The following is a 26,751-nucleotide window of genomic DNA, read 5'->3' as shown; positions in this document are numbered from 1 at the left end:
TAAATGCTTATGAGTAAAAATAAATGTTCAACGTTAACACAAGTTGCACACACCTAAAAGTAAAAGAACACATCTAAATGTAAAATTTCCATTACAAATTATACATTTAAGAACTAATATAGATATATTAATGTACTAATATAAAAAAAAATGTTTTAATAACAAAAACAAAAGTTCTATTTTTGGCAAATGTAAAGGTCCTTTCAAAACAAATAAGCCTCAGGCTGAAGGACATATAAATTCATACCTGTACAGTAGAGGGCGCAGCTCAAACAAACCTTTCAGCTGTGCTGGCGTTCTGGATTGCAGAAGAAGAAAGTTTAACACTTACTTCAGCAATAAAAACTAAAGAAACACAAATGTGATGTTTATGTTTACAAGTCATTTTTAGTATGGTATAATCAAAAGGTCAGCGGCAAAGACATTAGACCCGGTTTCACAGAGAGGGCTTAGATTAAGCCAGGATTAGATCTTAGTTCAATTGGGACATTTAAGTAGCTTTTATAAACGTGCCTTAGAAAAAAAACTGGTGTGCACCTTGAGACAAAACAATGGCTCTGATATATTTTAAGATGTGACAGTGCAAGTTGCTTTCAGTTAAAACAGCTCACACTTGCATGTTTATCTGGGACTAGGCTTAAAAGGATACTTTACCGATTAGCATTAAGCTTGTATCAGTAGAAACCCGGTAGTATTTTCGAATGACCGTGCTTCCCTCCCTCATGTCCCCCTGAGACGAGAGATTTCTGTATTGTGTGTCTGGAAAAAAAACTCAGATGACGCAAAAATCGTTATTTTGCGTTATCGGAGGCTTTTTTGGCCAGAGACTACAGCCGTTAGTAGGAGCTCGTTCCACATGTTTTCAACCCGCCCATAGGGGGATCTCACGATAAAACAGCGTCTTTTCAATTTCGAGTCAACTATTAGCCTAGTTGTATCATTTCTTCCGATACTGCCCTCTGCAACCGGTAGGCGTGGCTTGGGAGTGGCCTCATAGGGCAGCGAAGCAAGTGCATTCTGGGAGTTGTTGTCTTTCATCCACATGAGCCAAAAATACATTTTCTTTTCTCAGTCTAGAGGGCACCAACTTAAAATAATTTCACATTTCTACTACATATATTACCCAATTTAAATACAGAGTCATCTTTCCAGCGGTGAAGTATATTTGTGTTATTTAACATATTTAATTTTTTTATGTCTGCGTAATATTCTAAGTTTCATTTTCACTGTTTTTATTAATTTTCTGGAATACTGAATCTATGAGAAGTAAATGCCTGCTCACATTTAGTTTAAAACTACAATGACCATCATGTTCACACACAACGCCTCTGCACTTACTCACGATTTCTCTCAACATGGGGACAGGAGAGATGTCAGTCAATACATGGGAAACAAAGCAACTTGGGTTTGAAAATGTAACCCGGATATTTTATTGTAAATTTAAAAGTAATGCATTACTTTACTAGTTACTTGAAAAAAGTAATCTGATTACATTAGGGTTAGTTTCATGTAAGTTTGCATAATTTACCTGTAAACAAAGACAATGTAAAATAAAGGGTTACCTACCCTGTTACTCAATATCTTGGACTTAATTGTTGAACATTTAATATTTAATCAAGAAAAGATGCCTTTTCTAATGGCGCTTTTCCACTGCATGGTACGGTACGGCTCGGTTCGGTACGGCACGCTTTGGCGCATTTCCACTGCATGGTACGGTACGGTACGGCTTGCTTTAAATTGTACCACCTCTGTTGAGGTTCCAAGCGTACCGTACCGATACTAAAATGTGACGTGAAAACACTGCAGATCACTGATTGGTCAGACAGAATCATCTCTACCAGCGTCATTGTATTTAGGACACGAGACACTAAACCCGCTAGATTTAAATAGCCAGTAGACAACAGCCAACCTGTTTTTAAAGTATTTGCTTCAAAAAAGATTATAAACAATTATAAACAAAAAAGAAATGGCTGAATCGTGGTCAGTGGACGAGGTGCAGACGTTCCTCTCGTCGGTTGCCGAGGAGTGGATGGGGAAACATGGAATGAAAAATTTGCATTTATTATGATGTCATGGTAGTAGAGACGGCAACTATAACGATCAGTCCCACCCACTTTTAAGCGGTACTAACTGCAGTGGAAAAGCAAACGAGCTATAGCGAGCCGAACCGTGCCGTAACGAGTCGAGTCGTACCACGCAGTGGAAAAGCGAAGCGAGCCGAACCGTTCCGCGCCGAGTCGAACCGTACCGAACCGAGCCGTACCATGCAGTGGAAAAGCGCCATAATGTATTGTGCATATGAACATTTATCAAAAAACTATCTATTTATTATTTATAGTCAACTAGTCATCCAGTCCATTGTAAATGATTGTAAACATTGATGTTCTGCAAAAAAAGTTAAATTAAATATAGGTAAAAGACAGTAAAATAAATAAACCAATATCATCCGGACAGACAGACCAGGTAAATTACAGATTTCATGTCTGGTTTGGAATTGAGTTTCATTTCTTATAGGAAGAAGAAGTGAAGACTAGAAACCAAGCACTTCTGTAAATTGGTTTTTGAAGTCAAAAAGCACCTTGTGCAAAAAAAAACATGTTTCATCATGTTTCTAAGTTGCATTCTAGTACATCCAATTTACTAAGCCAACAATGAAACCCAAACAAGAAAACTGCACACACATAAAGGGCCTCTTAAGTTTGCAAATACAAAATATTATTTAATTATCTTTCATTCCCTCACCCCATGTCCTTCCCCCAGTGAGCAACTGCTTACTAAGCAAGTCACGTTGAAACTTGTCTGCCTTCCCTGTTAATTGTGAGATGATAGGCATAATGAGATGTAATTTGCATCATAAAGTAAAATAAATTTCCACAAAGACAAAAAAAAGTTACCTCTGCTATAAGTGAACACTGCATTCTTAACACTCCAGTGTTGCACAAACCGTCCACGTCGCAATCACTCCTTGCGCACTTCACATATTTGAAGCAAAATATTAAAAGACTTTATCGTCAAACTATTTAGCTTCAAATGTTCTAAATGCCTTTGAGGACTCGTGCCAGAACGGGTTGATATAAAAACAAACACAAATGTGTAATTTGAGGTGATTCTCTAATGTAAAACATGGGTAAACAATCCAGATGACGCATAAATAATATCATAAAAGATATTTCCTCTGGTTTACAACATTTAACAGGGATAATTTTACAGATTGCACATTAAGATGCATCAAACATCTTCCATGCTTGCCATTTGACCCTCTTTTTCATCTTAATTGCATTGTAGTGCACTTTGGCAGATATTATACAGCATTTACCCATTTGCTAATGCAGGTCTTACCGGTTTCTAATGAAATTGGCATGTGAACTAAGCTCTTGCTTCCTGTGTAGTACATGAACCATGTACATGGAGCGGTAAACATGTTCACACAATCTTTCCCTGATTAAGCTGCAAATCCATTGCAGTCTTCAGTAGATTCAACGTTGAATCATTCGCTGCGATCAGCTGATGAGAATGATGGAGTCGTCTTTGGGAATCCTGCAAAAGGACACAAATTAAGTTTGTTGGCACATTTTCCTTTACATTACATTAAAATTAACTATGCAATTAATGTTCTATTTATTAAAACCAACTATCAATCTCATCAAGTTAGTGTTAAGCATTTTGAATTTTTTACCCAACATAATATAACTAAAGGCAGTTACAATTTAAACAATGTTTTATTTGTGAACTGATGTTCAGCTGTTCTTTTTAATAGTAAAATATTTTCGGATCATCAGTCATGCTCGATAAACACTGGGCCAGAGACACGAAGATGTATCTTTAATTTCTAAGCTGATTGCTTACTAAAAAGTCATCATGTTTTCAGTCACCATGTTTTTAGGCCATTTGAAGTTTGATTTTGATGTGACAAAGCAGTTGATATTTAAGTGGCTGAACTTTTTAATTAGTCTTCCCATTAATCTTGTTTATTCAGACCGATTCGAGGATGCGCACGAAAACAAGAAGCGGGATTAATCGCGTGAACCAATCATAGCCAATCATATCCAGTTATAGTGCGATGGAGGCATTGCCTCCTCTCATCTGACTTTACCCCATTCAACTCAATTACACCACAAAAATCAATGGGCTCAGGGGAGGCAAGAGAGATCATAACTTTAACTTTACCTGCTGGTGTCGCTGTTGGACAGTTTCGAAAAACGGGTGATTTGTGCGTTTTTTGATGTCACATTTTTTTTATATTTGCATTGTTTTATTTTTCTAATATTATTTTCTCATCCAGTTTTTTGAGGAGGCACTGCCTCCCTTGCCTCCTCGGAGGAAACTCTTCCATATATTGGCAGGTAGATGTTCTGAAACAGTCTTTAAAATGGTTTCTGTCATCTTTGAACCAACTTTTTTAGTAATATTTTTTCAGTGAAGATCTTTATATAAATGTGTCCGGTTGCAGTTTCCAAAGGAAGTGAAAGTAAAGATTTCCCAAAAAACTTGAAGAGAGATTTGCAGGTTAGTTTCATGTCATATTAGGTAAATTCTTAGGTAAAGTCCCTGTAGGACTTCAAAAGGTTGGTTTGTTATTACTTTTATTAAGCAAGCAATTATTAATTGGATCAAAAGATTTTCATTTAAAATAAATGCTGTTCTTTTGATTAAAGAATTTTGAAAAATTCCAGAAAAATATTAAGCAGCACAACTGTTTCAACATTAATAATAAATGTTTCATGAACAGCAAATCAGCATATTAAAAGGATTTCTAAAGGATCATGCTGAAGACTGGAGTAATGATGCGGAAAATTCTGCTTTAATCACAGGAATAAATTACATTTTTAAATATATTCAAATAGAAAAAAGTCATTTTAAATTGTAATAATATTTGTAAAAATATTACAGTTTTTACTCTATTTTTTATCATATAAATGCCTCGGTGAGCATAAAAAATTAAACAGATGTGGCCTATTTAAACATGACATTTATAAAAAAAAGTGATATTGATAAAAGATGCCAATATAGCCTGAATCCCCCAGCCAACTGAGAATAACACGTTTTCCAATTTCCGAGATGAAAAGATATGGAAATATAATTCTGGTCCACTTGTAGAGCAGGAACACCAGTTGATCTAATCTAAAGAGATCATAGTAAAACCCAATTCAATCCCAATGTACGGTAATGTCCATGCTCAAATCCACTCAGAGCAGCTTAAAGGGATACTTCACCTCTGGGAAGATGAATGTGTATTTAAAATAGGTCATTTAAGTAGAAGAAATGTGGAGAAATTTTTGAATTTGGAGCTTTCTAGACTGAGAAAAGCCAGAAAATGTATTTTTGGCTTATGTGGATGAAAGACAACAACTCCCAGAATGCACTTGCTTCGCTGCCTTAGAAGGCCACGCCTACCGGTTAGAGAGCACAGTTGAAAACAACAAGGCTAGCCTATGTAAGTGATGAGTTTGCCAGGGATTTAGAGACCCAAAATGTCCGGGATTCGGCTTTTGCGTTCTACAGTCGCCATTCATCATGTTTACTGTGGCGAGCAGGACGAGGCTGACGGCCGCGGGAGAACGGCGCGAGGCCGGTGGCTTCATTACTGAGACGCGCCGGGTCTCGCATCTCTCACGGAGGAGCGGGAATTTTCTTAGCAATGTTAAAACGCACATCAACCGATCACATGTTTAGCGTTCATGTAAACACTACAGTCAGATTCACCGATCGGAATTAATTCAGTTAGATTGAAACGAGAGGTGTGCATGTAAACAATGAATGGCGACCGCAGAACGCAAAAGCCGAATCCCGGACATTTTTAACAGTCTCGCCCGCCGGACAAGTCCGGGAAAAGGAAGATGGTAACCCCTACTTACTCAGCTTTCTCCTATTATTCAGCTTTCTCCACAGAACAAGAGCATGCTAGCTTAGCTTCCAAAGAAAGACGGCTGATACTGTGTACATTCTGTGAGTGAGATCCCACCCTGTATGGGCGGGCTGAAAACATGCGGAACAACGCCATCTACTGGCTGTAGTCTTTAGCCTCTGGACAGAAAATCCTCCGATGACGCAAAATGACGAATTTTGCGTCATCGGAGGATTTTTTCCAGACAAAAAATACATAAATCTCTCCTCTCAGGGGGATATGAGGGGGGAAAGCATGGTAATTCGAAAATACTACAGGTTTTCTACTAATACAAAGCTTAATGCTAAATCCTGAAGTAACCCTTTAATGGGTTTTAACTTGATATTTAGACGCAGCATTAAAATTATAGCCAGGCATCCCTTCGCATCTGACACTCAAGCAAACAATGAATGCTCCTTGTGGAGTCAGTTTCGAGTTCTTGCACTAGAACCCAAACCAGCTAGATACGAACAAGACAAAAGGCTCTAGCAAAATTCTCCAGAGGAAAAGAAGCGCAGAAAATTAATGGGCATCATGGAGAGTTTCTAAACTCTCGTTTGTTTATCGTTCCTGCAAGGCAAGGGGAAGCCTTCTCAATTTTTTTTTTTCCCCCACAGAGAACATTTCTCTGTAATCAGCACTTTGCTGGGTGTGTCCGTCTTTCTCTCCCACCACTAATTCCATTTCTCATGCCATAGTGGGCTGACCTCAGCTCTGGAGGAAACACTGCTGCCCTGCAGCTGATGTCTGGGATTATATACTGTACCTTTTGCAGCAACACAGCATAAAAGAAGGGTGGACGTTCTCGACTTCGCCGCACTCCTGCCCCTGGAGGGGGAAGCCCTCCTTCTGGCCCATCAGAAACTGCTGGAGCTCTGTCATGGGGAAGCCTGTCGTTTGGTAACCCTAGACAAAATGGAGAAGTTGATATGAAGTGCTACAAATAAGTATAGCATGGCTTTGTTTGTTCAATTTTACTATGTGTAATGCAATACGGAGAAACGTTTTACACAAATGATAACACACAGTATATATTCAATTAAAGGAAAGTTCATCTAGAAACTTAAATGTCACCATTTACTCACTCTGATGTTGTCAGTTTTATTTGTTTCTTTGGTGAAACACTAAACTACAAATTCTGGGGGTATAAAAGCAAAACAAAAACCAAACAAAAAACAATGCAAAACAAAAAGCAAAGCAAAACCAAACAAAAAAAGTAAAGCAAAACAATACAAAAAAGGAAAGTAAAGCAAAACCAACCAAAAAAGTAAAGCAAAGCAAAACCAACCAAAAAAATAAAGCAAAGCAAAACCAAACAAAAAAGCAATGCAAAACAAAAAGCAAAGCAAAACCAAACAAAAAAGTTAAGCAAAACAAAAAAGGAGAGCAAAGCAAAACAAAACAAAACAAAAAAAGTAAAGCAAAGCAAAACCAACCAAAAAAATAAAGCAAAGCAAAACCAAACAAAAAGCAAATCAATATAAAACACCACCAAAAAAAACAAACCCAAACAAAACCAAACATAAAAACCGCAAAGAAAACAAATTTACTGCCCTTATATGGAGAAGCTAGGATGTGTTGTCTATTTATTTATTTTTGTATAAGAAAAAAATAAAATGGGGTTGGAAAGATAGGAGCAAATGATGAGTTTTCATTTTTTCGTTATTTAAATAAAATAATGTAAATATAAATATTATAAAAGTAATTAATTTTTTGCATTAGAAAGAAAATAAAATGAGGTGAGAAAGATGCGAGTAAACGATAACAGTTTTAATTTTTGCGTGAACTAACCTATTAAGAAAATAGATAGTTTTTCATTTGATATGCTATTTTATTACTATCAGGGCCTCTTCCTTCGACCCCCCCCAAAAAAAAAACTAAAGTTGTGTCCCAAATTATGCACTATACACTATGTACTTATGTACTTACTTACATACTCAACCTCTATGTAGTCTATACATTTTATAAGGTTATTTTGTCATTCAACATCAGAGTCTGATGCCCCTCCCCCTCCGCTTCTTAATTAAAGCTGTGAATGTTGAGTGCATGAGGTGTCCAACACTTCGTTTTTTCGGTTAATCGAGAGCATAATATATGGACAGTGTAAAGGGACTAGGATATAATAGGATGAAAAGGGGGAACGAGATTAGGAAATGTTGCCAGCTTAATTCAAACTCACGATGTGTTGGAGCATGTGAGCTAAACACTAAGCCATGCAAAATCCTAGAAGCTAGTCACATTATCTATCTATCAAAACCTTTTATCAAGTTGATGGTACCTTGATGGTGTCGTAAGCATCTGTGATGAGGGCGATGAAGAGACTGAGCACCATGTAGATGAAGAGGGAGATGAACGAGTAGAGATAGGCTCGGCTAAACAGCCACACCATTGTGTTTTTTTGCCCAAACTCTGCAAACGTAGGGAACATGTCGTCCCCATTGACTAAGGAGAAGAGACACTCTGCCACACGACTCAGACCTTCAAACTGACCCACATATGAAGAGATGGAAGATGCAAGGGAAATGATATTCATTCATCAATAAAAAAAAAAAAAAAATAATAATAATAATAATAATAATAATAATAATAATATATATATATATATATATACATATATATATATATATATATATATACACACACACACACACACACACACACACACACACATACATACATACATATGCATGAATGAATATATATATATATATATATATATACACATACACACACATATATACACACACAATGTATGTAGTAATATTTAAATATAAAATATTTAGAACTAGGGTTATATTATTTAATTTATAATACTATTTATATAAATTATATATAAATGATTATACGATTTATAATATTTTTAACTGCCATAAAAAATCCAAATCAAGGAAACATGTTAAGATGTACTGCCATCTACTGTTCATAAGAAAGACTACAAATCTCAAACCAAGGAAACATTAAAATATCTTAAAAAAAATATTAATTATATTAAACTAAGTTAACAAATAATATCATATAAAACCTTATATATTATAACTATAATTATTTCAAATAATTACTTATTAAATATATAATATCTGATATTTAATACATCTATATACCATTTATTAAATAGATGGCTCTTTAAATATATAAGCCAACATGGACTGCCATCTACTGTTCATAAGAAAGACTGCACATCTCAAATCAAGGCACAGTACATCCATATGTCACCGGTATACAATTCAAACTACATAAAATTACAGAATGGGTATATTTATTTATTTTATTGACTTTCTGTTGGTACCTTCTCATGGTAGGGCCCTAGAACAATCCATCCACAGAAGGTGTAGCCAAGGTAGATCATTCCTGCACAGCAGCAGAAGCGCAAGACCTTTGGTAAGGCTGCTCGCATGGTGAGGATAAGCACCTGTGTTATCATAAAAAATAAAAATAAAAAATAAAAACCTTTTAGGGCCTTAATAAATTATTGGTCTTAAGCACTATTATATAACACGTGGGCAATAAAACATGTACTGTACTTAACCTTGGCAAAATTGCTATTACATTTACATTGGTGCTCTTAATGTGATTTTGTGCAGTTTGACTTACATTGTATTTTTCGAAGTATCCCAGATATCTTATGACGCCCACCCAGACCATTAGAGTGGATGTTCCCAGGAAGATACTGCACACATCATAGTTGGTCAGACTCTGGAAGAACAAATTAACGGGATGACTTTATTAGCGTAAACGTGGGCCAAACTTCCATGCAAGTACAAAGTAAATATTACATAACAATTGTTTAACTGCCATGACTTAAATTGCCCTACAGCACAGACCCAAAGTCCAAAGACTAAGTGTGTCTCTCAAGAACTCAAATCTGCAACATTTGTGCTGTTTTTAGAGGAACATGAATTTTTGTATATATTTTTTAAGTTTCCAACTAACAAAGAAATGCAAATCAAATGACTTTGAAAATTAAGCAAATTCCACCCTAACCCAAACATTTTATTACCTTACAAAATAAATAAATAAATAAATAAATAATAATAATAATAATAATAATAATAATATTTCACACCCAAAATATAATTTCTCCTCCAAATGTACTTGGCAAAGAACCATTTTAAATAAATAACTTAAAATATATGAACAAATAAATAAGATAAATGTAATATTTCAGGCCAAAAATTCATTTATTTTCATGAAAAATTTCCTCTCCAAACTTAAATTTTTTACCTAAATAAATAAATATATAAAATAAGAAATATACTAACATTTCACTCCTAACATCAAATGATTGTTAATGAAAACTAAGCACATTTCCCCTGCAAATGTACCTTGCAAAAAAGAATTTTAAATAAAACTAATATAAAAGTGTTTACAAAGGGATTTTTTTATACCAGCTAACAAAACTCAAATCGAATATTTTAATGAAAATTAAGCACATTTCCCCTCTAAATTTAAATTACCTTACTAAAACAATCGTATTAAATATATAACTTAAAATAAATAAATGAAAAAATAAATGACCAAAAATATAAATAAATGGATTTTAAAAATACTAATATTTCACCCAAAAACTATTTCCCCTCCATATTAACATTTTAATTTGATTCTGGAGGTTGGGGGGTAAATTCACCCATAGACGCAATAATAACATTTATTACAGTCAGCATTTTTTTAATTTAGGGAACTACAATATTCTCTGCAACATTTCAGATTATGTGGTTATCAAATGCATCAGCAAAAAAAATTCTTAAAAAAAAGAAAAGCACCTTAGCCTGTATTTCCATTTTTAGTATCGATCCAATGATGGCCATAACATCACTGATGATCACCAAGATGTACCAGCCGTTTAAGAACTCCCTCTGGTCATCTTCACACACTTTATGATTATAATTCTCGAGGCAGAATCTAGAAAACCGCTGCAGAGTGAGGAAGTGACACATGAAGGAAACACTGACACGGCACAAATATAAATCAGAACAGCATGAGTTCACTTTGAGTCAGAACTTCAAAAATAACTAGAATGTTGATGTATCAGACAGTAATATACAGATTCCCAGGCAGGTTTACCTGAAGTAACTTCACAGCAAGTATAATAGAACGTGTGCAGAGCACAGCAGAGATCAGGCAGATTACAATAACAAAGCCATCAAAGATCAGGAGGTAGTGTGTGCTCTTCTGAGCTGAAAAAACACAATAGCAAACCATCTGAAGTCCACATGCCCGTGTCATAACATTAAAAACTTATTACAACTATTCATTGGCCATAAGCATTCACTGTAGTTGATTTTTCACATACCAGTTCCCGAAATCTTCCAGTTTTTGCACACGCTACTAGCATCATCAAAATCAAGAGTCAATTTCACCTTCCCGCTATGGCAACTGTTATCAAAGACAATCTGCAAAGAATCAAAATTAATTTATCAGATAAAATGGATGATATTTTTTTTTAAAATATGACCTATTATGCCCTTTTACAAAGTCTTAAATTTGTTTCTGGGATCTACTAGAGATAGAATAGGTTTTCATCCTTGAATGTTGCAAAATAACTTTTTCCCACAATTTTGACATTGTTGCAGCAACTCTCTTCCCAGTCTGGCAATAGCGCGTTTTGCCCCTCCTTCTGAAATAGCACAGTGTGCTCTGATTGGTCACCTTGAACGGTGTGTTGTGATTGGTCAACTGCTTCGAATGCGCTTCATTAACGTCACGCCCCTTTACCATAACCGTAAGGTTCCACACACTAACTCAATCAGGCCTCGTCCCTCTTTGTGTATGTTTTGGGCGGGAATTATTTAAATGAGGAATATTGTGACACTACAATGGAGGCGTTTCAGGGAGTTCAGAAACAGTAGAGAATAACTCTCTCTGGAATGGATTCACTTTGTGCTTTGTAACTTTGCAGACCGTTTTCATGCTCAAACAGCCACATTACATTACAATATTACACTAAAGAAAGCTGACCATGTAAAAAAGCATAATAGGTCCTTTTTAAGATCCCAAATTTGACCTTACCTTCACAAAAAACGTGTAACAGTCAGGCTGCTCATGCGAACGAACAGTTTGCAAATTGATTCCTTTGAGCGCAAAAGTGATCTCAATCTCAACAAGCCTGTATTTCAAACAAAACCAATTAAACTATTACGTGATAAATTAGTGATAAATATTTTAATTATATAATTTAGGTTTACCAACCTATAAAATTCCAACTCAAAAAAGGAAGCGTTGTTCATTCTCCATGTTGTAGCAGACTCTGGATCAAGAGCCAAGCAAACTGGAAAAGACAAGAATGTGCAGTTTAGCAACAAAATATGATTTATAGGCTACAATATTTTTACATTTTCTGTAAAATATGTAACCTGTTTCAAGCTGGGCGTCAATGTCATATGATTCCTCGGACGGTTCCACGCTGCCCCTCATGTAGCTCTTCTTGCAGATAATCATGTGCAGAAACTTTTCATTCTCCTCAGCATAACTAACGGGTCCTACAGACAGGTTTCGTAGTTGGGAATACTGTTGAAGACATGGATAAATGTTATTTTGAGTAATTTTAACTTGATAGTTAATAACTTTAAATTGCCGCACATAAAGAAATGAATAGCACTTTTGATAAATATGTTTAAAATTGCATGCACTTACACTTAAAAGCCATTTTATTTTACATGGAGAGGGCAACCTCATGGGGGCAGACATTTTGAAATCACATGACCAGTGAAATACTATTTTAGTATTAAGGGTTAGGGTTACCCTAATCTTTCCATCATCAGACACTTTCTATCATGGCAGACTGATCTGGTTTTACAAAAGATGACAAGCCATTTTCTTTCATGTGATGCTTCATCCAAACCATTAGGTATCAGTATAATACTGCATTCACACAATGTCGTAATTAGCATAATTACGAAATGAAAACACGTCCTTGGAATTATGTATTACTATGGCAACAGAGCCAGAGTCAGAGCTCTAAGAAAAGTCAGAGTTTACAAGTTGCAATTACGTATTTAGTGACATCTAGTGATTACGGTAATTCCGACATGGCGTGAACGCATCTTAAAGTGACAGTTCACCGAAAAATGTAAATTCTGTCATCATTTACTCACCCTCAAGTTGTTCCAAACTAAACAGTTGATGGGACACATTGACTTCAATAGGCAATGGTGACCCACCAACTGTTTGGTTACCGTCATTCTTCAAAATATCTTTTATGTTCAGCAGAAGTAAAACTCATACAGTTTGGAACAACATGAGGTTCACCATTCATTTTTTGTGTGCACTATCCCTTTAAGACAAAGAAAAACTGACCAGTGCAACAAACAAAATTGCATTTAACATAATGCTATGTGATGGAAGGGAAAATAAACATGAAGAAAGAAAGAAGCAAGATGGATGAAAAGCAAATACACACCTGATCTATGACATAGTATAAACTATCATATACATTCTGTTTGGTGTAGACAGCAATACTGTAGTCATCCTCATCCACACCACTGTAGCCCTTAAGAAACAAATTCTTAAAGGCCATCAGGTTCTCCTCCTTGTAGGACACCACAAGCTGGTTATTCAGTCCAAACAGTATGAGCTTTGAAATAAACAGAGGAGGAGATGTTTTCATTCTGGCTGGTGGAACATTACAGATTTGTAAGGATCTTTAAGGAAATTACGTTAAATGGTCATTTACAAACAGGTGTAATTTTTTACACCCCTAGCTTCAGCAAATGGAATTGCAAACATAGTGACTGTGTTCAAACAGGTTCCTAACCACTCCCCCTGCCTTCCATTGGTCGAACAAACAGATAGCCCCGCCCCCAATTGACACAATTGGTTAAGCCATTGTTGCTGTGCTAGGGGTGCGTTTTTCCCCAAAGCATGGTAAGCCAAATATGGTCGTAAGTTTCACTGATCTCTGTTGGTAACGACGGAACTGGCGACCATAGTTGCTTTTGGGAAACGCACCCCTAATTGGGATTTGCAAACAAACAGAAATGTATTTTGATTTGAATTGGGTTGGTCTCAGCATGTCAAACTGGGATACAATAGGTTTTTATTATTTTATTTTTTTTAAAGAACACACATTTCGGCTTTAAGCAAGCAGGCAATAACCCTATAAATACCTGGAGTGTAATCATGAATATTTTCAAAATTTGCACTGCTAGTTTCCATGGTAACTGTCGCCGTGTTCTGTACTTCTCACAAGGGCTCATGAAGTAAAACCTCAGGTCATCTCTCAGTGTCTCTTCTGTCACAGGATCAGTGGACATGGATGTGGAGATGCTATATTAAAATATACAACATATATCTGATTGAAGATAAATCTGCAGAAAACATTTTTTAAATGTAAGAAATAAATGAATACGGAAAGCAGTTATTTTGTAGTTTTAATTACTTCAATGTTAATCTAAACTGTAAAAAAAAAAAAAAAAATATATATATATATATATATATATATATATATATATATATATATATGTATGTATATATATATATATATATATATATATATATATATATATATATATATATATTTGATGTGTCAAAAAGTTTGCACTGTTATTAAATTTTATATTTAACACATATATTATATAAGAATATTCAGAATTAAATTAGCCTTTATACACTTCTCATTCAGATGTGTGGATAACATTGCATATCTCCATAGACATACAGTTTGATAAGTGTGATTTGTGATATGTTACAAAAATGTATTAGAGCATAAGCAGATGATAAATCAACTTTGTGACACATATTACCCATGTGACAGAGTTCGGTTTAGGATGAGGAAGATGGGGTCAATGAACAAAAACGGAAGAGGGAAATTAGTTGCTCAATATACCTTTCTTAAATTATAACTGAACCTTTGTAAATAACTGCTAAAACTTTGCACTACATTTACACTCCCAAGTCCCAACGCAAGGGTTTAAGTCCAAGCGTCTGCTCAATGGCACTGACAGTCTAGTTGACATGGCGTACTAACTTTAAGAGTAAAACACAAGAAAGTTCTTTTTTAAATATTTTCTTTGCAAAAACACAATTAGAACATTCAAATTCTGCAGTGTCGTGTATTTTATTAGACATAAATTAAAACAATGCGACTTTTGAATTTATAGTTGTTTATTTCCCATGCCAAAGAATTCTAGCTAAGGATTTCAATAAAAAGCTTTTGTCAAACTTACCTTGACATGTCAATCCTGACGCCTTGGCAGTAACTATCAGACATCTCCATGCCACCTGTTAGCTCATGACAAAACGTGTCACAAGAGTTCCTTGATCACTAAATTACTAAATAACCTCGCGTTTGACGTCACAGCTGCTACACACAGAACAGCGCCCATCGACCAATCAGGAGCGAGGAGGTTTCCCGATGGGCGTGGCCTCATTCTACCAAATAGAACGTTCTTTCAGTTGCTCAGAATGCTCACTGACTTGAAAACGTCACAAAGGTTCGATTGAAGAACTACGGAGCCTCAATTTAAAACACAAACAGACCATAGGCTGTTTTTAAGTTAAGTGAACAAGGTTAAGTAAAAATGTCATTTTAGTTTTTACCAATGCTTCCAAGCTGGAACTTATTTCAGAGATCACGAGGTGAAACTGCAGTTTCACAAAGATTTAACAACACTTTTGAGAAATATCACTTATTAACCACTAGTCCTCGAGAAAAAGTTTTACTCTGCATGGAGCGGGTCGCCCTCATATGGGTGTTGAGCATGACCTTCTATGTCATCCATGATGATAATAATAATAATGTTTACCTTATACAGTGCTTATAGCCAATGCTTACAAAACATAATCATAAAAGTACATGTAAACATATTATAACAAAAAAACACATTACCGGCACTAAATAACAATGAAGCCAGAGTCAATATCATTAAATTATAAAGTGAACGTTCTCTGCTGGGAGTTACAAAAGAAATCCTAACAGCTCGAATCACCTACAACCAGAAAAAAAAAAAAAAAAATAGTTCATTATGAATGGATGAGATGGAGAATGACAGTAAAACAAATACATAATATAAAAACAGTTTTTGTGTGAAGCGACAGCAGATAGTGAACAGATTTCATACATCCCGGCCAGTAGATGTCAGTATAACGTCCAAAACCAGTGATACTACTGGGATCAAAATAAGAGGCAGCTTATTGTTGGCAAAAAACCAATAGGCTTTTTATTATTTTATTAAACATTTATTTAAAACAATTAATTTTATTGCCCTGATTCTTGGACTGGTTTCCTAAAGCTTGAATAGACTTCTTCTCCAGCTGCAGAATCTGCCAATGCCCCCTGCACAAACAAAAAAACAAATTTCTGGTCAAAATTATGCAGGTACAACATAGACATTACATATATAGTGGAGTGTATGAGTTTAGTAGTGAGATATGGCATATTATGTATTTGATAAGTTGTGTACCCTAGTTGCTTCAGGTGTGATGGGCTACACAAGCACAATGTAATACTGCACATGTACATGCACTATTGACCTAACATAGAAGAACAAAAACACAAATACAACAGAATCACAGGCCATTCAACATAACATAAATTATAACAATCAAAGAATCATAATTTCAGCTTTAATGACAGACATACGATGATAAACTTGCGAAACATAACCTGCAGTTTGAGGTCATTTCGAGCAGCCCATATCCTTTTAGTGCACATAAAGTGCTGCGATGTTTGAATTAAAGGAACATAAAAATAATGTAAGACATATTTATAACATTTGTGTATATATTATAGTATATTAAATGTACAGTATATGGAGAAAAGTTAAAGAAGACCTGACCAATTGCACCAACGGAGACTGTAATGACATTGCATCCTAAATACACAAAAATGAACATGAAGTTGGTCCCCCTCTCCAGCTACAACGGCTTCCGCTCTTCGGTGAAGACTTTTGGATTGTTTCAGTGGGGATTTTTGCCCATTCATCCAGGTCAGGCACTGATGTTGGATGAGAAGGCATGCCAGCTTCTGTGGCTATTTTCATGTCGAGAAAAATGATGGTAAAACTACAGTATATCAGGTGTTTACAATTAATTTTTGCTAAAAACTCAAACTATATTTAGTGTAACTTTGTTAATGTCTTTAAATGAGTTAACTGAATAAAAAAGGTTTATTGCAGGGTTATAACCAGCACAATCTAATAAAACATGCTTCAATGATAGAGTTTTGACAAAGAACATTATGGTTTTCACCTAGTATTAAAAACTTGTGTCATCCTGGAATGGCCTATTCTGCAACTGGTATAAACAATCTGGGTCCCATTGGTTTGAGATTTGATAGAAACTTATTCTTTCGACATTTGGGCTGATTTCATGAAGTTTATTCATAGTATGTAAATCCCACTCTGTTTGCCATTTGTTATTTATATAGAAGTGATTTTTTTTAGACCCATAGGAGGTACTGTGCAAATTTGGAAGTTAATAATGCATCTTTGCTGCAGAGTATTTTTGTTTTGTTTTTATTTACATTTTATAGATTTTACAGACGTGTGTTTGTTCCAGTTTGTTTAGACCCAATTTGAGATGTTGTAAATGTGGTCTGATCCGTAGTCCAAAAGGTTGGATATGACTTGGTTTTTGTTCATACAAACTTGTAAGAGTTAAGAAAACAGGATGATGAGCCGGATTTCCTTAATTGGTCTTTAGCCTTACTGTGTATTGGCTTATTTGAGGCATCTGTCCAGGAGTCGGATGTGTGTTTCCTGGCTTATCCAAATACTATACATAATCCAAACGTGAGTGTATTAGCTTCTTCCAGAGATTTAGAAGCACTGAACACTCAGCACCCCATTTTGTTTTTGCTAAAAAATGTAAATATTCCTGACTTTGAGGCATTTATCCTTTAAAATTTGTATGCGAGGAATAAAACTCAATTTATTATCAAGGGTTATTCCAAGAAATTTGGTTTCCTTGACAACTCCGATATGTTTCCGATCCATGAATATCTCTGGATCAAGATGACGAGATCGTAGCTGGCAAAACTGAATGCAAACCATTTTTGTCTTTGAAAATTTAAAAGCATTTGATACTGACCAGGCCTGCATTTGGTTCATTATCGGCTGAACGCTTTTCATGAATTTGCCTCTGTGGCAGATACTGATGTCATCAACATACACACTTCAATGGACGTCTGACCCAATAGCTTTTGCAATGCCATTGATTTTGATAATAAAAGGAGTAACTGACATGATGTCCAAGTTATTCTTGTTTAGGTGGGTCAGATTGGATATTACCTACTCTGACTTTAAAATGTCTGATAAAAAAATGGCAATGAAAATCGGTAGGTGCCCTGTACAACCAAGTTGATATAAATACTTTAAAATCCCAAACTTAAAGGTGGTGTCATACGCTTTCTCCAGGTCAAAGAAAACAGCCGCTGCATCTTTTTTTTTTTGATAAAAGCAAGAGATAATCCATTGTGCTTCTTCCTTTTCTAAAGCCACATTGAACTTTACTTATTTTTTATATTTTATATATTTTTTTGATTCCAAGATCCATGCAGAAGCCTTAAGGTTTCCCTTCACTGGAAGTTATTTTCCCTCCTCCACCAAACATTACAGTTGGCACAATGCAGTCAGGCAGAGTACGTTCTCTTTAGGCATCTGCAAAACCCAGCCTCGTCCATCAGCCTGTCAAACAGAGAAGTGTGATTCGTCACTCCACAGAACACGTTTCCACTGCTTCAGAGAGGCTTGCATGCAGCTGCTTGGCCATGGAAACCCATTCCATGAAGCTCCCGCCGCACAGTTTTTGTGCTGATATTAATGCCAGTGGAAGTTTGAAACTCTTCATTGATGGAATCAACAGAGCGCTGGCGATTCTTGCGCTCCATGTGCCTCAGCACTCGATGATCCCGCTCTGTGATTTTATGTCGTCTTCAGCGTTGCGGCAGAGTTTCTACTGTTCCTAAACACTTTCACTTTCCAATAATAACAGTTGACCGTGGGAACATATAGCAGGGATGAAATTTCACAGCCTGACTTAATAAAAGTGGCATCCAATCACAGTACCACGCTTGAATTCACTGAGCTCTTCAGAACGACACATTTTTTTCACAAATGTTTGGCTAGGTGCTTGATTTTATACACCTGTAGCAATGGGTCTGGCTGAAACACCTGAATTTAATAATTAAGAGGCGTGTTCCAATACTTTTGTCCATATAGTGCATGTATTATAGACTATTGTTCAAAAGTTTAGGGTCAGTAAGATTCAAAAAAATTATAATAATTAATACTTTTATTTAGCAAGGGCACAGTACTTACATTTATAATGTTACAAAAATTGATATTTCAAATAAATGCTTTTCTTTTGAACTTTTTACTGATCAAAGAACCCTGGAAAAAATGTATCATGGTTTCCACAAAAATACTGAGCAACAAAACCGTTTTGAACATTGATAATAGGGTTGTGCTGATAGAGAGTATTGTGATTCATGTATTGAAGATAGTCAGATATATGATGCCTTTGACTATATCAAGACATTAATTGGGTCGTTTTCCCAATAATGTATTAAACTATTATTATTATTATCATCAGGCTAGTACTATCAAATTAATATTAGCACATACAATTCATTTCCCTTCCCTAATTTTAGAACGACATCAACACACTTGTGACAAAAACACGAGTGTATGAGGATTGAGGACTTTGAGGAAAATGTTTTTAAAACAGACTACAAAACTATATCCCACGTCAAAACTGAATTGTAAGATGATCTATTCACAAATTGTCAATAGTGCTTATTATTAAAGAGATGCATCAATCTTATACAGTTGTTGTTTGAGCCAAGGTGAAAATTGCATCGTTTTATTGTCAGCATTTTGTTTCCATAGCACATGAACAAAACATTTTAGTGACACTAATCAATACAATTACAAATGAATAATATTAATAATACTAAAATTAAATAGGCCTAATAACAGTCTTTTGGTCCAAACACAGCACAATAATCAGTCATCGATGAAAATCAAAAGCAGCAATAAACACTGACCTAAAACTAACCTTTCTTTCACTATCATTAATGTATGGTCCTCAAAAGAAATATTGAGCCAATAAAAAAGATAGTAGATTAATTTCTCATTGTGCCTGAGAGAATTATTGTGCCATGCAGTGTCAGGATTGGCAAAAGCGAGTTTTTGCTTTCTCTTTCGCTTTCAGGGAAAAATGTACTGTGTTTTGACCAACTCCATCTTTGTTCGCAAAATGGTATAAAAAGATTTCCCGTGATAATAAAACAAAGTTAATAATCCAATAAGTGAGTAAATTATTGATGAAATAAGTAAACTAAGAGACTTCTTTCAAGAACATTACAAATCTTGCCCAACCCCAAACTTTTGAACAGTAGTGTGTTTGTTCATTAATATATTCATTTATTTATAAGGGTGAACTAACCATCTAAATAAGGATTGAAGTTCAAATGATACTTGCCTCATTCCCTTGATTAGCTCCAACTGTTTTCACATCTATCTGAGAAGGCGGCACATTGGTTACAGACTCACTTCCATCTGGACTCGGTGTGTCTTTCTGCTCCTTTTTGTCCACGGTAGATACATCTTTCTCCTTTTCCTCAACTTTCACTTCAGGCTCTGCATTTTCCTCTGTACTAGGGTCCACCTCCTGTGTCCGCTGCTGAAAATCAATCTCATCATCCCTGGACGTGTTACCTGCAGCACGTACAGTCTCTACCCGGACCCTCTGGGTCCCTCTGGGCGAGACGGCTAAATCCTGTCGGAGCTCCATGCTTCTGTCCTCCTGTCTATTTAGTTGGTTTCCTGCTTGATTCACTCTGTTGCCATTGTCCTGGCGTATTTGCAGTTGCTGTGGGGCATCACCCCCTTCCCAGACGTCCTCACGCTCCCTTAGTTGAGGAGCTTGGCGCTGTCCTACCGCAGGAGGCGGCGGGTCCCCTCTCCAGCCCATCCGGGGCAAGCGTACTGCTTGATGTATAGCTGCCTGAGCACCTCCATACATAGACACCTGAGAAGAGCAAAGATGACTTAGTATGTTTTTTTTTAAATAAGATATTTAACAAGTTTTCTGTTCCCACACTTACAAGGATGGCTAATGCAATAGTAAGCAGCACAGGTATCTGGAGAGTGACTGGTAGATCCTTCAACAGCGCTCTCAGGAACTCACTGATGCCCTCCCCAATTTGCTTCAAGGGATCTGTGATGAAGCTGGTTATGGTGACCGTGATAGCCTGAAATATAAACCCCACAAAATTTGCATTAATGCATTTCATTTTCATCTCTTATAACCGCTTTTGGAACAAACCGATATCTGCAAGAATAAATAATATAATAAATATAATATAACAAAATGTATTGAAAATTAAAATGACTGTTTTGTATTTGAACATGATCAAAGCTGAGTTTTCAGCATCATTACTCCAGTCTTCAGTGTCACATGATCCTTCAGGAATCATTCTAATATGATGATTTGCTGCTCAAAAAACATTATTTTTTTAAGAATTGTCTGATGAATAGAAAGTAAAAAAAAAAAAACTTGGAATATAAATAATTTATTATAGAAATGTCTTTACTGTCTATTTATCAATTTAATGCATATTTGCTGAATTTAAAAAACAACAACACAAACCTTTGAAAGATAGTTTATGTTCTGTAAATATTTTCCGATTTTATTTTCTGTCCATGGCACATAGCCTACATAAAAAAATTCCCAGGTGTTTATTTTGAATTCATGTTATTTGAAGTGTTATTCTACTCAATACTCCTAATGTGTGTGCACCAACTTGGATGGGTTTAAAGCAGAGGACAAATTCCGATTTGGCTTACCATTCTTGGCCTTCACATGTTACTTTCACTTTATTATTGTCACAATACCAGGATGTGTGCATAGCACACAGACAGACAAAGATTCAAAATAAGATAATTACAATACAAAGTTGAATCCAAACAGGCAATGACAGGGCAGAGACACACATCTAACGTGAACGAGACCGAACAGAGAATGAATGTGAGGGTACAACTTAAGTAGGAGTACAAACTAGACAATAAACAAATGAGAAGGAATCTAAATTGTTTATAGTACTATTTTTTGCAATTACACAGATTTTACATTCAATATACAAGCTTCAAAAATGATCGTCTGATTAGCCAGAAATCAACCATAACAATATTTTTCGGTATCGACAATATCGATTATAGTCATTCAAATTTCAGTCATTGGAAATTAAAAGATACAAACCTTTGTTGGAGGCACAAGCAAAATGGGGTTCACTAATAGGACCTCGTAATATGTTTTGCAAGGATCATCTTGAAGAGTCCATGTCCGTCTGACCCACTCTAAATCAATAAGGAGTTACAACAGTTCATCACTATTTGTCATTATTTACTCAACTTCATGTCATTTAAAATCTGCATTTTTGTCCTTTTTGAAGCTTGAAAATATCCATGTGTAGGTCTTCAAAATTCTAAATTTATGTTCCATATCAAATTAATTTGGAATGACAAAAGTGAATAAATAATAAAAAATTTGGGTAACATATTCCTTTAACAGTAAGCACCTCACCTGATAAACTGTCCTTCCAGTCCAGTTCCTTCACCCCCGTACATTTGCCATTGAAGCTCCCCATTTCCATAATCTTCTTCTTGTGTTCCGCAAAGGCAACCTAGCCAAGAGGAAATGTTTTTTAACACTCACACACAATTTTATTCCCTTCAATAGCTATGTTTCCATGTAAAGTTGTGAATTTAACTACGGCTGTCTGCCGGAAGCAAGTTATTTTAGTCGATAAAGTTTTAAATATGGATGTTTTTCTTACACAAACGCATCGCTTCATTTCAGAAGGCCTTTATTAACCCGCCAGAGCAGTGTCGAGCACTTTCATCACGGATGGATGCTCTTTGCTGGACTTCCAAAAAAATATACCCATTCAATCCTATTATAAAGCTTGGAAGTTTTTAATAGAACTCTGATTGTATTCATTTGAAAGAAGAATGTCGTATACACCTAGGATGGCTTCAGGATGAGTAAATCATGAGCTAATTTTCATTTTTGGGTGAACTATCCCTTTAAGCTCGGTCATTTTAGAATAATCAAACCAACATTTGAGATGCTGTGCGATGAAACTGATCCGCTGGTTAGTTAAGTTCTCCAATCACATCCACTGTTGAGGCAAAGTCACAAGAGTTTTTTATCGTGCATCGAGGGATTTATTCTCAGGGGGGGTTCTATCGCAGTTTATGCCCATGTCTTCTTATCAAATAAAAAACGCATCAACGCCTCAATTGAGCGCATGTTTTAGAATTGATTCATTTGCATCCAATGTTTTTGTCATGCCATATTCCAAAATGTGCATAAAAATAGGTAGATGGAAACAAAGCTATTGTCAACTGTTGAATACTGGTTTAGCAAAAATGTCACTCAACAGTATTTTGTGCAAAAGTGATTACCATATAAAGATGGAACCAGTTCCAGATCAAGCTAATAAAAAAGCAAACAGCAAACATTCTCCTGAACTGGACAAACCAGGACACCACAGACCAGAGTTCAGTGCAGATAACGGCTACGACAATCAGAACAATCAAAGAAACCTGTAAACAAAATAGAGCACATATTAATAATATTAATACAATTATTTTGTTTATCTCTGAAAGGCTTATACAAAAACTGACCCTCAGGGCTGTATCAGCATCCACATAAAACGTGTGTTCGAAACGCCATTTCCAGGCTTCATGGTTGTGGCGTTTGAATTTGACCAGAATTTGACTGAGCGCCTCATCCATGGCTCCAGTGGTCCAGTCGTTCTCTTCGTTCAAAAGCTTCTGGATCTCTGCCAGCGATTGCTTGGACAGCTTCACCATGGCGTCATAGTGCATAGCTGTTTTTACATCATCAGGCTAAAGATTTTAAAACAGCAAAAGTTGTAAAACCTTAACCAGTGCAGAGTAATGTTGTAATGAAAACAAAGTCACATACCAGGCCAAGTTTTGAAGTTTCTTTAAGGAGTTTGGAAAGGAATCGTTTGAATACTGGAAGACATATTGGCTTTGAAGAGGTTGCGGTCCCCTTCTTTTTGAGTTCATCAAACTAAAACAGAGGAAGCAGCGAGAAATAATAATTTTCAGTTATTCAAAAAAGTGTTGGATGACAATTAGTACCATGGTACAGTATAGTCTTCATTGCTTCAAAAATACCATGATAAAACCATTGTGTACCATGTACAAACAACATGGCAGTACCATTTGCGAGGTCTAAATGAATAAATTTAGCGAGGTCTAAATGAATAAATGTACTAAACACAGGTGTATTTCGATATTTGTTACCTCTTTCTGCAAAATCTCTAGTTTATTGATGCACTCAGATGCATCAGACTGTGGCACATCACAGGACTCTGGGCTGAATCCCCTTCTCTTGGTTGGCACATTCTGGTAACTGGGAGACTGTGAAACATTAAAAATTCATAGAAATGGTTAGGATGTGATGTATACAGTATTTGAATTTCCTGCATAAAATGACAGTACTTGCAAGACCTTTTATGAATCAAACTTTGTCAAAATGTCAGAATAATGACAGTTCAGTTGTTCAGCCACAGCTCACTGCAAATCAAACTGTCTATAAGAAATGATTTAATCAAGTAACCGAGGTACAGTCACGCTAATTTGTTGTGGATTCCACAAAGAGTTCTAGTTGCTCAGGTGAATTTGCCACATTGCCCAACAGAAAGCTGCTTGGTTTGAAAAGTAATTTCTGGGTGAGCTGCGCTTCATTTTTTCTACACTATTGACAATAGACAATGGACCTTTTTGCTTGTGAGAGTAGTGGACTCAAGAATCGCTTGTGTCAATTTGCAAAAAATAATAATAAAATTGTCAGATTTGTGAACCACTTAAAAAAAAAAAAAAAAAAAAAAAAAAAAAAAAAAGATAATTCGTCCTCAAGTCATTTTGAAACAGGGGGATTTAACTGGCCAATAAAATACAGATTAATGAAAGTGCAGTTGTGGACAGCAGACCAACGGCCGAGGTCAAGGATTTTCCTTAAAAAATTTCTCCTTTTGTGGCCTGAAAAAGAAAGGTTTTTAGAACACCTTCATTAGAACGTCAAGGTGGGTACCAAGATAACAGAGAACGTTCTCAGAACTTGAGCTAACGTTTTGACATTGTTCGTCAAAGTTATGAACAAATGTTCTTCCAGTAACGTTAAAATAATTTTCACTCTTGTCTTAAATAAGGTCCCCAAACGTTAGCACAAAAACAGTTATTATTCAAGGAACATTTTTTTTTTTTCCTGAAACGTTGGACGTTCGCTTAGGAGTTTTGAATGTTAACTTAATTGTTTAAGAGCATTCAAAACCTTACCATAACGTTTGCAAAATAATAAAAGCCGGATGTTTCGAACATTCATAGTTCGTTAAAACGTTCTAAGAACATATTTTGTTAGCTGGGTAATAATGACGGAAATTCCATTTTTGGGCGAACTACCCTTTTAAAGTGGAAATGAAGCAGTCAGTCGGTTTACACTATTGACTTCCGCTTTATTAACAATTTTATATATATATATGATATATATATATATTGATCGTGTTAGCAGCCCGATCAATGTAGGCTAACAATTTTAAAGAAAAATGGATGTTTTGTTGTTATAGCTTTTGGAGCTGTGGCACTGCAAGATGGCGGCGCCCGTGCTCCAAAAGCCATAACAAAACATCCATTTTTCTTTCAAATGGTTACATTAATCGTGTTTGTACATTTTATTTATTAAAGTGGAAATCAGTTTACTAAATAATGTAAACTTGACTGACTGCTTCATTTCCACTTTAAATTTTAAATCAACTATAAGTTCGTAAAATCTTTAAATATGTGCCACATTGCGGTGATATTTACGATTTAAAGTTTAAAGCACTGTAATACGGTAATTAATGTTTTTTCTTTTTTTACCTCTATGGGTTTTCTCATGCGCTTTGTCGTTGGGTCGTAGTTGATCATGTCATATGGATCGATCCATGCATCATCATCTTCCTGGTGGATATTTGCATTTGCATTAACAAACAGACTACAGAAAATAAAGAAACTCCAGAATCTAAACGACGAACAGCTTGGCAACTTCATAATCCCAACTGGAACAGACCATGAGGAAACTCAGACTTAATGGTAAAACTACAGATAGAATCTTAAAAATTTAAGTTAAGATTCAGCTTTCTTGGACATTTTATTTTACTACATGTTATCCAGATCACCCGTTTATCCTACATGCACTAAATGCATCTATCGGCCGGCTAAAAGTTACCCAATGATGGCTAAATAGAGCAAAACAATAGAATACTTGTAGAAAAATCGATCGCACTAGCCTAGGCACACATTTCCTTAGCCTACACGCTGGAAGAGAGCTGTCATTTACTGCCACATAGAATACACGCATAGATTCATAATCGCAATTGTTAAAATAAAAGTCAAATACGGTTTCTAAATACTCATATCTATGTGCAGTCTTGAAGAAGTTTCTTCTTTAGTGTAACGCCAAGAGCTGAAGTGCCACTCATCGCCCCCAGGTGGACAGCGTTATATGTAACATTCATTCTTGACCACTATACAATTTGTTTCCCTCTTGTCAACTCCTTCTGGGTTTCGTCGGTCTTCGTCTGCCTCGTCTCCTCCTCCGTTGGACTTTTGCTGCGCGTGTCACTGCTTCGTTGACCAGCTGTCTCTGTGTATTTAAGCCCTCTGTTTCTCAATTCATGGCTCTGCTTCGTCAGTGTTAAGGTATGTAGTGTTTCTTGTTGTTGATGTTTATTAAATCACTTTATCGTTTTGTCAGCATCATGCATCTCGTTGTCTTGTCGTTGCAGTGACAATTAAAGCTCAAGAACATTATAAATCAACTTTATGTGACAGTTAGGATGAGAAAGATATGGA

The 26,751-nt window shown here is 35.8% G+C and overlaps 2 protein-coding genes across 5 annotated transcripts; both read right to left on the bottom strand.

Annotated features, from left to right (window-relative positions):
* Positions 1-1,403: 1,403 nt before the first annotated feature.
* mcoln2 (mucolipin TRP cation channel 2) lies at positions 1,404-15,153 on the bottom strand. Its single transcript, XM_081384566.1, has 14 exons — positions 15,046-15,153; positions 13,987-14,146; positions 13,281-13,454; positions 12,235-12,388; positions 12,071-12,149; positions 11,891-11,987; positions 11,175-11,274; positions 10,946-11,058; positions 10,645-10,794; positions 9,476-9,577; positions 9,171-9,293; positions 8,163-8,369; positions 6,651-6,790; positions 1,404-3,537 (listed from the first exon to the last, which is right to left on the bottom strand). Exons 1-14 carry the CDS (start codon positions 15,093-15,095, stop codon positions 3,501-3,503), a joined length of 1,686 nt encoding a protein of 561 aa, XP_081240692.1. The 5' UTR covers positions 15,096-15,153; the 3' UTR covers positions 1,404-3,500.
* On the bottom strand, positions 15,046-26,405 carry LOC308702016 (chloride channel CLIC-like protein 1). Of its 4 annotated transcripts, XM_081384571.1 has the most exons (12): positions 26,310-26,376; positions 25,777-25,857; positions 24,163-24,279; positions 23,816-23,926; positions 23,512-23,736; positions 23,290-23,430; positions 22,406-22,505; positions 22,082-22,179; positions 20,928-21,074; positions 20,303-20,851; positions 16,282-16,351; positions 16,018-16,154 (listed from the first exon to the last, which is right to left on the bottom strand). In XM_081384571.1, exons 2-11 carry the CDS (start codon positions 25,822-25,824, stop codon positions 16,292-16,294), a joined length of 1,596 nt encoding a protein of 531 aa, XP_081240697.1. In that variant the 5' UTR covers positions 25,825-25,857; positions 26,310-26,376; the 3' UTR covers positions 16,018-16,154; positions 16,282-16,291. The 4 variants fall into 4 exon arrangements, with proteins under 4 accessions (XP_081240695.1, XP_081240694.1, XP_081240697.1 ...); XM_081384569.1 differs by lacking the exon at positions 16,282-16,351 and having other exon boundaries at positions 15,046-16,154; positions 26,310-26,374; XM_081384570.1 differs by having other exon boundaries at positions 25,777-26,364.
* Positions 26,406-26,751: the final 346 nt, after the last annotated feature.

Source organism: Scardinius erythrophthalmus (assembly GCF_964197995.2).
Source record: "Scardinius erythrophthalmus genome assembly, chromosome: 14".
Lineage (NCBI taxonomy): Eukaryota > Metazoa > Chordata > Actinopteri > Cypriniformes > Leuciscidae > Scardinius > Scardinius erythrophthalmus.
Note: the sequence above shows the minus strand (reverse complement) of the source record. Positions and strands in the feature narration are given on the sequence as shown.